The following is an 11,794-nucleotide window of genomic DNA, read 5'->3' on the forward strand; positions in this document are numbered from 1 at the left end:
AAATCTAGTTCAGTTCGCATTTTAATGTGACTCGACCCAATTAGTTGCACATTCCAAAACAATATTCAAACCAAAGCACGGCCATCCTCCGAAATTTGCACTTCTCCCGATTTTGCAATGCAGTTCTGTGAGCCAGAAGGGGTTGTGTAGGCAGGATCTGACCTGCATCTCAACTTCTCTGGCTTCAGCCTGTTGTTAAACGTAGCACATAACTCGGCCTTGCAGTGCTGCGACATCTCTTTCAAAAATAGCTCTTGATCAAGAGCTTTCCACATCAAGTCTGTTTTGTATTTTGCCTTAGGATGCATGAAGGATGTCAGATTCAATAACTACAGGCTACCTCTAGATTCTTACCCTAAGGAGCTTGTGCTGAGTGCCCAAGGAGTGAGAAAAGGCTGCCTTTCCGAAGCTTGCAAGAGCAATCCCTGCAGCCAGCAATTCATCTGCATTGACTTGTGGATGATGCATGAGTGCAGGTAACAAATCCCCCTCGGTGAAATCAGAAGGCGGGAGAAGCCTGCCCGTCTAGGGCTTGAACAGAAACCCCTCATATTTGGTGGGAAGTGCTAAATATTATTTGAGCAGTAGCCCCTTGTGCTTTTTGATGTGCTGCTCCCAGGCATCCTCCAACTTAAGCGCAGAATGGGGGGGGGCACTATACCTTCTTCTGTTACTCGGGGGCTGCAAAACTGGGGATTTTCAAGCATGCGCCTGATGACTGGCATTTGATTGATCTCCATGTTTTTCGCAACTGCTTTTAGGGTTCCTTCATTCATCTTTTACTCCCACTTTCAAATTGGATCGTCCCCATTGTTGCACAAGTGCGATACGCTGTCCATCTGAGGCATCTGATGAAGTGGTCTCTTGATTTGCAAAAACATGCCAGGATAAATCCATTAGTTTTTAAGGTGCTACGAGACACTTTCTGCATTTGGGGAGTTTTTTTAAAAAAAATATCCCCCCTCCCCCACCCAGTAAACATTGCTGGAATGCGGTCCTGTGAACTGGGCCCATTCCAGGAATCCAGCTCAAGAGGATCATCTGTGAGCAAATTTCATTACATTGGAACTGGCTCCTACTGAAGCTGAAATGAGGGTGTGAAATTAATCTGGATTGCGGCACCCTGGAGCTTTGCTTGGGCCAGCAGCGAGGTTAATGCCAAGGAGTTTGATTTGCCTTCTGTGTCTTTTCAGCTGCCCTCCAGGACACATGTTGGTGGAGAACGTCACCGGCCGGCACTGTGTTTACACGGCATGTGCTCAGAGGCCCTGTAACTTTGGCACCTGCATCTCCCAGTCGGCAAGCAAGTTCCGATGCCACTGCCCCGACGGCTACTCCGGCCGCAACTGTGAAATCACACTAGCCATCTTCCACAAAGACGCTGGGCTGAGCTTCAGCTCCATGTTTGCCATCTGCATTTGCTTCCTGGCCCTACTAGGTAGTTACGGCAACTACATCTTGTACTACCTTTGGTAATGAACCGTAAGCCGCCTTCTGTGCTGCTCTGGATGCTCGCCATGCTGGCTAGTTGTGAAGACGCCCACTGGATGATGCCTTCACTGTCTTGTCCTTCATTCTCTCTGGCCCATCATCATCATCATCATCATCAAAGACATTCCTTTCCAGTTTCATCTGCATCTTTATTTGACTCATCCCTGGGAAAGGTCCTTCTCATCTTTTCCGTTCTGTTCTTGCTTCGACATTCCATTGCTGAGAACTGGCTCAGAAGGGACAAAGGGGAAATGAACATTATGACGTTGACATTCTGCTTTGCTCTCTTAAGAACAGGCTTCTATAGTGGCTGACAGTGAGTGAAAAGATACCCATAGTAACATGATAATGAGGTTCTTTCAAAAGGCAGCGATGGCTTTTAAAGGCTTGGGGTATTGGCGATGGTGATGATCGCAAATGTGCTTCTTCCTCCTGGTGTTCTGTGTTGCTGCTGCTGGTAGCATGGCTGTCTCAGCTGCTGCTCCATGGAAAGCGCAGAGAATTTCTGGTCCCAGACATGTCCCAGGGCCAGGGAGGACCAGGTGTGTTAGCCTCAGGGAGGACACAGTGCATCTCCTTGCACTGGCAGCCGGATCATTTGCAGACCCTGGCTCTTCCTTCTGGCAGGGAGAGTCTTGATGAAGAGTCTGGTGATGGAAAGTGTCCATTTCTTAGGCCTTAGATGTTGCTGCTTTAAGAAAAAAACCCCAGCTGGAAATGGTCCAAAGATTTATCTAGTCTAGCATCCTGGTTCCCAGACTTGCCTACCAGATGCTTCCAGGAAGCTCACAAGCCAGACTTGAAGACCACAAGTAGAAGGGTCTTGGCTCAGTGCAGAGAATCTACTTTGCATGCAGAAGGTCCCAGGTGGAATGCCCAGTGGCATCTCCAGGCAGGTCTGGGAGAGAGACCCCCCCTCAGAAATCCTGGAGACACACTGGTAGTTGGTGTCAATAGTATTGAGCTGGATGGACCAAGGGTCTGATTCGGTGTAAGGCAGCTTCCTCTGTTGCCCTGCCCACCCCCCAAACAACTGGTAATCAGCAACATACTCTTGAACCATCATGGACAATAGCCGTTTATAGTCTGTACCCCTTTTATAAAGCTATTTAAGCTGAGTGGTTCAGGAAGATGTGTTTCCCAGGGTGCACTGCAACATGAAACAGATTTCCCAGCCAATGTCCAACGATGCCCCCCGTTTTATTTATATATATTTATTTTATCATTGTGCAATTGTTTACATTGAGTCTGTTATCGTTGTTACTTGCTATGGCACACAGCACCTTCAAATTTGCAAAGTGCTTTTACAGTCTTGTTCATCCCAACAAGAACCCCGTGGGATTCACTGCTGTTCTTCTCATTCTGCAAAGGTGGGCCTTAGCTCATGGCGGAGGGTGATAGTCACATCTAGGATTCCTGGCTCCAAAACTAGCGCTCTGTCAACTGGATCACTGATTAAGACAGCCCTGCTGCCAAGGAAATGATGAGTCTGGTTAGGTGGTTTGTATCTTAAAAGCCCCAGGTGAAGCATCTGAGGTCAGAGCGTTAGTCCACATTTACAGTCTTGGTTAATGCAGAACCGCCTCCTGAAATCCCGCATCACAACATGGGAAGTTTCTGCTAAATTGAGCTTCCCTTCTGCAGCGAACACTTCCCTAATCTCATGTCTTTGCCCAGGGCTCTTTTGAAGTCATCCTCATGAAATTGCAGCTACTTGGAAAAGTAATTGCTTCCTCTTTTTTGCTGCTGTTTGTTTGTTTGCTGTCACTCATATTTTAGCATTTTTGAATTTCCAATGCATGAATATATTTGCCATGCAAACACAGGACAACAGGTATTTGTAAGTAGGTCAGAATTACTTTTCCGAACTGTGGGGAACCTCTGCTCTGTAGGAAAACAAGGGAACTGGTAGCAGATGGTAAAGCATTTCTGCTCTGAAGTTTAAGCACCGTGTTTCCATCAGGCCACATTGTGCTGTAATTGGGTTTGGGGAGAGCGCGCCCCCATGCTGTGCAACAGGAGGCAGAAAAGGTGTGCTTGGGACAGTGTTAAATATCGCTCACAGCTGCTGCAGCCTTAGTGTGCTGATAGGCTCTTCTCTGATAAAGCTTGTTTATGACGGTTCAATGTAAGCTTCCATTGACTTTGATGCACATTGAAGCTGGCTTCTGGATGTAACACTTTCATCCGGTGGCGCTTTCTGACAGGCAGTTACAAGAGGAGTTGCTCCTCTGAGAATTGTGTATTCGGAATACAAGAATGAAAGCATTTTGGAAGAAGCGGAGCTTACATCCAGCATGATATTTCTCTTTTTCACAAAGAGGTTTATTTCTTTGTAGTGAGAAAAGGCCTCCTTTTGTGCTGGGAACAGGAGTTTGAAGCCAAATCCTCTCCTTGGGGGACATGGCTGGGTCAGTTAAATACTCTTGAAACTGGGCTAGCGCTCTTTGTGTCTACGTGGCTCTGTTTACAGGCCACCTTTGTCTGCCTGTTTTTAGTACCCTTGATGGTTGCTGCAGGGTGGTAAAAATGGCATCTCGTAGGCTCTTCTGAACTGGCAAAGAACATGTTTTATTCAGGCCATTTCTTTTCCAAATGTGTGTATCTCATAATCAGGATGCAACACAGGGTCATAGTAGTGGGCTCCAGTTTCGGACGCCGTATATTTTCGATCGCTATCAGTCTTGCAGTCTGAGAATCATAAGAATGTCCTGCGAACAAAGGGGTGCTTTTTGTTTCAGTAACCACTGGATGTTAAAACTTGGGGAGATTACCATTGCACTCAATTAGCAATTGCATGGCAATTTTAAAGAAATAGAGCCCAGTGTGGTTTGGTAACCTGGCAGACCAGGTAGGGGTGTTACCCTTTTTGCCTGCTGCTGTGGTTCTGGTCCAGATTGGGGGGGGGGATGCTATTTGAGTAAAAGCTCCCCTTGCATGGGGAATGGGGGCTAATCTTTCAAAGCAAATGGCAGGCGGCAGTGGCTGTGATGGTAGGGCCCCCAGTCCAGATCAGCACTATAGAGGGGTCAAAGCCCTCCTGTTCTCTCCACCAGGGGTTCAACCTGGATTTGAATTACCCTTCCCTGCTCTGTAATTTTAATTTCTAATTGCATGAAGGGCATCTTGCATTCTTTAGCCTTAGAGAACACACACCAGTCACCTTTGTTATAGTATACTCTGGACTGCCAGAATGTAAATTTCAATTCAAGTATGTGAGAGGAGTCGCATAGTTAAGAAAAAGCAAACAAACCCTGTGCCTGAATATATACTTTTTCTAATAAAAATGTGTCATGTGCCTCTTTGTCTATGTCCTGTTCATCACTTCCATTCATTTTCATTGTTGTTTGTTCCATAGGCTCTTCCTCGTTTTGTGTATTACATGTTTACTCAGAAGTAAGACCCACTGTATTCAACGGGGCTCCCTCCCCCCGGTAAATGTGCAGCGATAGGGTTTGGATTTTCCACATGCCCCAACAGTGGACACTTTCAACTTTTAGCATGCAAGGTTGAATCCAGACTAACATCTGGAATGCAAGCAGGAGAAAGATGGATGACCATGAGCAGGATTAGGTGAATTGGTGGGCGGGAGGAGAATCAAGCCATAGTTAAACAAAGCAAGGTTTGTGAGCCAACAATAAACTATGGCTGGCAGTAAACCAACTATAGATAATCAGTTGGGCAGGATTCCTCCATAACCATAGTTTAACAAACCTTAGGTTCGTGTTATATATGAGCTAAGCCACTGTAGACAAGACTGAATCCGATGGATCTGTTGTCTGATGTAGTACCCTTAGTTCCAGGTTCATAGAGTCTTCCCTCTGCAGGGCATTAGCTGGGCACTGCACAAGGACACCCAATCACATGGAGGTCTCATTCTTGTGATCTTTCTCGGGGGAGAAAAACTACATTGGGTCGGGCTTTCCTATGAGCAGGCATTGCTTTGAAGACTCACATCACATTGGAGGTGAAGGTTGCACAGTGGCTGCTGCCAACCTGTGTAGGAACTGCTGGCATTGACACTGACCCTCCCCACTGACCTCCATTCTTTCCTTCCTCCCCCCCCCCCCCGGCATCTCTCCTGTTTGGACAAGTCTTTGCCGCCACAAGGACGATACAAGATCAGATGGGCTGCTGCTATCATGTCCAGCCGAGATGGCTTTTATGGACTTGTCATGAGTTGTTTTTCACCATTTGCATTGTCTGTCATCTGCATAGTAGCACTTTGAGAGTGCAAAGTGCTTTGTAATCTTCATGTTATTCACCCTCAGTGACAAACGTTACAAGGTAGGCTGTTATTATTCCTATTTTAACCAAGAGGGATTGAAGGTGTGAGATAATGTACCCAGATGCATCTAGCAATCCTCTGTGCCACCAGTTAGTTTTTAAACTCAATCACTCTTGAATCCATGCTGGTCTTTAATAATACAGCCCTACATATATTTAGCTCTAAGTGCACTCACTTCATGGGATGCTCATCCAAATTAGCATTCCTGGGCTTGCAGGCCAAATGTGGGTGCTTAGCTGCTGCTGTTGTTGCTGCTGCTGCACCCCTCCTCTGGCTATTACTCACCTTCTGACTGATTTACTTTTATTAATAGCAATAAATCAAAAGTAGAGCTAAGTCCCTGCTAAAACTAGCTGCACTTATTGGATTGTCTACTTAAAGTTCTGAATCTGTGCATGCTTAAATCAGCAGAATCCCATTGGCTTTGGTAGGATTACTGAGGTGGTGCTTGTTTGAGAGCAGGGATTGGGTCTGTTAGCCTGAGACGAAGTAGTTTCTGGACAAACTTGAACTGGGGTTTAAATGTTGCACCCTCCATGTGAGTCTATTTCAAAGGTGATATGGCAGAGGAGGGTGGTTTCAGATGTGGCGACCTTCCAGCGCATTAAGTCCTAACTCTCGAACTTCTCCTTTTTAATGGTGTGTTTGGCCTTGGTTTCTAAACTAATGCTCTTCGCTTTCTCACCCAGTTCTGCTCAGCGGTGTCTTCCTGTGGACTCGGTGGAAGAGCCACAAAAGCATGAACGGAGGAGTTTACCACGTCACCACCTGCCACGATGACTTGGAGGACATTCGAGAGAACATCCTCAACTATAACGAGGAAGGGGGTGGGGAGCAGGATCAAGTAAGGCTCTTTCTCTGACGGTTGATCTGACGTGTGCAAGGAAACTTACACCAGAGGAAAAGCCATTGCTCGCTCTGCTTTGATAGTACAGCCTAGACTTTGAAGGAACTGTGAAGGCCATGAAGTCCAACCCTATCTCAATGTACCTACGGCATCTCAGACAGATGGCCATAATGGGGAGGAGAGAGCCCATGGCAGGGGAACCGCCATGTACCAGGCTCACACCGGACAGGGCAGAATTTGTGTAGGGGGCAGCACCCCCCCAGATAATTTTTGTGCACATATGTGGTGGTTTTTCTTCCTAAGGGAAGGGGATTCACTAGGCCAGTTCCAGGGACTAGTGTAGTTTTCCCATACTGGTGGGGGTGGACTCTCCTGTGGTTGGAGATTTTTAGGCAGAGGTTGGATAGTCACCTGCTTTAGGACTAAATAACCTGTGGGAGGCAGTCCCTTCCAACTCTAAAATTCTGTAAATGGTCTTTGGATCCTGTGGATCCAAGTTCTCCTAGCATGCCCCATTTTTTCTCCCTTGCATTGTTCGAACACTGATAGCAGAGTAGAAGTGGCTGCAGAGATTTCTGTGGTTATAATGACTCTCTGCAGCCCGGAGGTCGAGATCCACTCCTGTCCCGTGGCCCCTGCTAGAGACCCATAGGACTTTGTCCAAAATTGTTTAATATTATCTCCTTTCCCTTCTGGCACTCAGAAAAGCACATTTCAGTTTTAGCAAATGGGGCATATATCTCCCCTCCACCCCACCAGACCTAACATTTACTCTGTCCTGATTGCAAGTCCTTGCAACGTTTTGTAGAAATGCTCAGTGAATGTTGCTATCTTAGTATTGCCTCAGATAAGGCTGCAATCCTGTGCCAACTTGCCTGTGAGTAAGCCCCATAGAATTCCGTGGAACTTACTTTTGAGTAGACCTGCACTGCAAATGTATTAAAGCATCAGTCTCCAAATCATTTGAACCAAAGACATTTCACTAAAACTGCCTGGGAGAAAACATAGTATAAAAAGTCCAGAGAAGTCAGTGAGCTGCAAACATTCTTGTTTGCTCACCTGCCCGCACACACCGATGTCAATTAGGCCTGCAACTTTTTAATCAATCTGACAAAAAGATGACCCAGTTAATCATGAGGAAGGGAGCAGGTTTTAGAAGGCAAATCAGTATTTTTTTTAATACCGTGGAACCTTGGTTCTCAAACGGCTTAGTTGCTGAACAAATCGGCTCCCGAACACCGCAATCCCGGAAGTGTTCTGGTTTGCAAACGTTTTTCAGAAGCTGAACATTCGGTGCGGCTTCCGCTTGAGTGTAGGAAGCTCCTGCAACCAATTGGAAGCTGCACCTTGGTTTTCAAATGGTTTCGGGAGTCGAACACACTTCCGGCATGGATTAAGTTTGAGAACCAAGGTACCACTGTAATACCTTTGGGTGGAAGGCCAGGAAATATGCTTAAATAATAATATTCATACTCTTGTTATTAATATGGCTTTCATTATTATTATTATTAGGAATGCTAAATGGACTTATAACAATTGCTGGTGATAAGCACCATCTCAGAAGAGGAAGCTCCTCTTTTGTCTTACGCAGGATGTTGTTGGGTGCTGTGCAGCTCAGTTTTCTTTTACTAGCTAATGTGGGAAGCAGGTTGGGACACTGATGGTGGAGGGGAGGACTTTAACTGCCCCTCCTCCCCATAGCACCAAGAGTAGACATGGACCCTTCGCCCCAATCGCTCAAATTTCAGTCGGGATCATAGTACAGGTAAAATGTTAAAGCTTGCAAATCCTGCTTGTTAGGCTCTCCTTGAGCATCTGGTGGGCCACTTTGAAAACAGGATGCACAACTCTCATTGCTTTTCTTCCATTTTTGCTTGGCTGGGATGCGTCCTTGAACTCCGATATTCCCTCTTAGGTGGAGAACAGAAGAGGGGTGGGTGGGTTGTGTATGTGAGTGAGCATGTGTAGAAACTAACTTATTACACAATGGTAAAATATGTATTTATTGCTCCACCCACTTTTGCCTCTAGCTCCGCCCACTGCTGGAATGTGGCCCTCAAAACATTGCCTAGAAGGGAATGTGGCCCTTGGGCTGAAAAATGCTCCCTACCCCTATCCTAGAAGGACTGTATCCTAGGATGACTTCTGTGCAAATTCTGCACCCAGAGTAGGATTTTACCCCCCCCCCCAAAAAAAAAATGTACGAGTTTCGTTTGAATTTTACACTTGGTATTTCCTACTAGCAGAATGCAAATTTCCTCATTAAAAAACGGAGGGAAAAAAGAAAGTTGAAGGTTTTGATAAATTTCCGTGAACATGTTTTAAACACTTTAAATGGATATTTATCTTCAAGGTGGCACACAGCGAGCTAAGTATACAAATCCTATTAGTGTTTAATAAGATTAACTCCCTCTGCAAATTGTAAAGGGGAAAAATAGGTTTACCCGAGCAGGGGATCTATCTTGAGGAAGCAGGCATTGTTTATCTGACATGTCAGGAGCTTGGTATCTGCTCCTTTCAGAAAGGAGCAAGACGAGCCCAAATGATTCAAGGGTAGCTTGTTTCTACGGCGCAGGGTGGATCTCCACATCCATATTGCATTGCTGCCTGTGACAAAACTTTTGTAAGTGCAGGGAACTCCCTTGCATTATCTAGAGAGGCAGAGAGACCATCCATGTCCAATGCCACAGAAGCTAAAATCTTTGCTCCGAAGAAACAGTCATGGCTTCCCTCAAAGAATCCCAGGAAATACAGTTTGTTAAGGCTGCTGAGAATTGTTAGCAGACCCGCTCTTCCCCACCAAGAGCTACAGTACCCAGAGTGGTTTAACAATCAAAGCCTCCTTCACTGCAAGAAGCTTGTAAAGGTAAAGGGACCCCTGACCATTAGGTCCAGTTGTGGACAACTCTGGGGTTGCAGCACTCATCTCGCTTTAGCGGCCGAGGGAGCCAGCGTTTGTCCGCAGGCAGCTTCCAGGTCATGTAGCCAGCATGACTAAGCCGCTTCTGGTGAACCAGAGCAGCGCACAGAATGCCGTTTACCTTCCCGCCTGAGTGGTACCTATTTATCTACTTGCACTTTGACGTGCTTTAGAACTGCTAGGTTGTCAGGAGCTGGGATCGTCAACGGGAGCTCACCCCGTCATGGGGATTCAAACCGCTGACCTTTTGATCGGCAAGCCCTAGGCTCAGTGGTTTAGACCACAGCGCTACCTGCGTCTCATAGAAGAAGCTTGAGGGTGCAGCAAATGGGGCCGGTGTGCAGGGTGGTCACTGGGGCTGGGGCCAGCATGCATCTCCCCCCACCTCATGTTTTAACACCTTTCCAGGAACAGAGAATGAATCCATAAGTTTGTGGCTGGGTGCATGTGACTTAGTGTCCGACGTTGCTGTTGATGTCTTCCTCCTGCAGGATGCTTACAACATGGCGGAGCTCCAGATGTCCCTTCAAACCAGCCCAGCCTACTCGCTTTACAAGAAGAAAGGGAAGCGGGCAGAGCTGCAGAGTCCCGTGAGCTGCGACCTTCCTGCCAGTCCAAAGGAGCAGCTGGAAGCCCTTTCCACAGGATTGGGCTCCTCCTTCTCCAGCATCGACTTTGGTTGCTACCTTTCAGGGGTGGTGAGAAACATGGACCAGCTGCACCACACCCTGCCCTGCGATTCCTTGCAAGTCTTTTACACGGAAGGAGAGTGTTCAGAAGCTAGCAGCCTAAGTTCCCTGGGCTCCGGTGGATGGGAGGAAGATACAGCCTACGGGGATATGAAAGAGTGGGGGCCGAAGTTTGAAAATCTCAGCAAACTCTATTCTCAAGCAGAGTCCGATGATGGTTAGGCTGCTGAACTCATCTTTGCACAATGCTTGAAGGTCCCTTGTGGTGTTTTGGGGTTTGGGGGGCGGGGCGGGTAAAGGTACTTTTAACATACTTTTGATAAAGTCAATCCCTACTGAGATACTTCAAAGGCACAACTAAGATGGAGACCAGGTAGCCCAAAAAGGGCTTTGATTTTGGATTGGCTGTTTCTTTGGACACCCCCCCCCCCAAAAAAAGAAAAAGATATAATATACATAGATCATTGTCTTTTGAAGGCTGAGAAAGGACAGAATTAAACTAGTTGGAGGCAACCAAAGAACCATTGCAGAAAGATAAAAATGTAAAGAAACAACATCTGTATTGGTTGCAAGAACAGGTGCTTTGTCCCTATAGCTTTTTCCATCTTCATAGTTGGAAGCAGGAGACTGTCTCAACACTTTGCAGGGGCTGATACCTGGCCTGAGTCTTGTGCACCTCTTGCAATAAGTTGTAAAATCTGTACTTTGTGGTTTTTAATCAGTGTACCAAGTTGGAATGAAGCTTCTTTCCTTTCAAAATTACTAGAAGAGCCATGCTATGGATTTGGCAATAACAGTCTTTTAACTTGGGGGTGTGTGACTTGTTTTCAATACTCCCAGAAGCCCGTGCCTGTTACTTGGTTAAATTCCTGTGTGCCCTTCCCCAGATTCGGAGGGAACACCAACTGGCACCTGGGCATGACACACTGAAATTAGTTCTTTGTGGGTTTTTTACCTTCATAAGACATGGTTTTTGCCGCTGAAACAGTCCAGATGAGAAATTGTTCCCCAGAGTTGTTGTTCCATGTGTGGTTCCAAAGACTTCAAAGTAAGGACAGCCATAAACAACCAAATGTTGTTGTAGCAGGAGATGGCATATTTGACAGATACAATATTGTGTAACATGAAACCAGTTGTGGACTTCCTGCTAGCTGCTTGGTCTATTACCTCCGGACTTACCTTTGCAATGGGGCATCTTATTCCCACTTCATAAGCACCCCTAGATTTGCAGAAGTACAAAATCATTTTTTCTTTTCTTTTTTGAGGAGGGCTAAATATGAGGGCTAAATATGCTCAGTGGCCACAGAATGTTGTCTGCTTGGAAGATGAAGAGGACAGGGTGTGGTGGGAGGCAAGATAAGATGGAATGGCTGGCTGGCATCCAAGATAGGCAGACTTCCCTTAGAGAGGAAGGCTGCAGCGCAACATCTGTTTGCACGTCCTGCTTGTGGAGCATAGGTAAAGGTAAAGGGACCCCTGACCATTAGGTCCAGTCGTGGCTGACTCTGGGGTTGCAGTGCTCATCTCGCTTTTTTGGCCGAGGGAGCCGGCGTTCAGCT

The 11,794-nt window shown here is 46.5% G+C and overlaps 1 protein-coding gene across 1 annotated transcript in view; it reads left to right on the forward strand.

The window, feature by feature from the left end:
* Positions 1–10,663, forward strand: part of LOC114602932 (neural-cadherin-like) — a 94,133-nt gene extending 83,470 nt beyond the window's left edge. Inside the window, exons 30-33 of the mRNA XM_028741663.2 lie at positions 302–476; positions 1,194–1,438; positions 6,469–6,623; positions 10,038–10,663. Of these exons, the coding sequence (XP_028597496.2) occupies positions 302–476; positions 1,194–1,438; positions 6,469–6,623; positions 10,038–10,457 (995 nt within the window). The 3' untranslated portion in view covers positions 10,458–10,663. The remainder of the gene's footprint in view (positions 1–301; positions 477–1,193; positions 1,439–6,468; positions 6,624–10,037) is intronic.
* The last annotated feature ends 1,131 nt before the right edge of the window (positions 10,664–11,794 follow it).

This window comes from Podarcis muralis, chromosome 7, assembly GCF_964188315.1.
Source record: "Podarcis muralis chromosome 7, rPodMur119.hap1.1, whole genome shotgun sequence".
NCBI classification, from domain to species: domain Eukaryota; kingdom Metazoa; phylum Chordata; class Lepidosauria; order Squamata; family Lacertidae; genus Podarcis; species Podarcis muralis.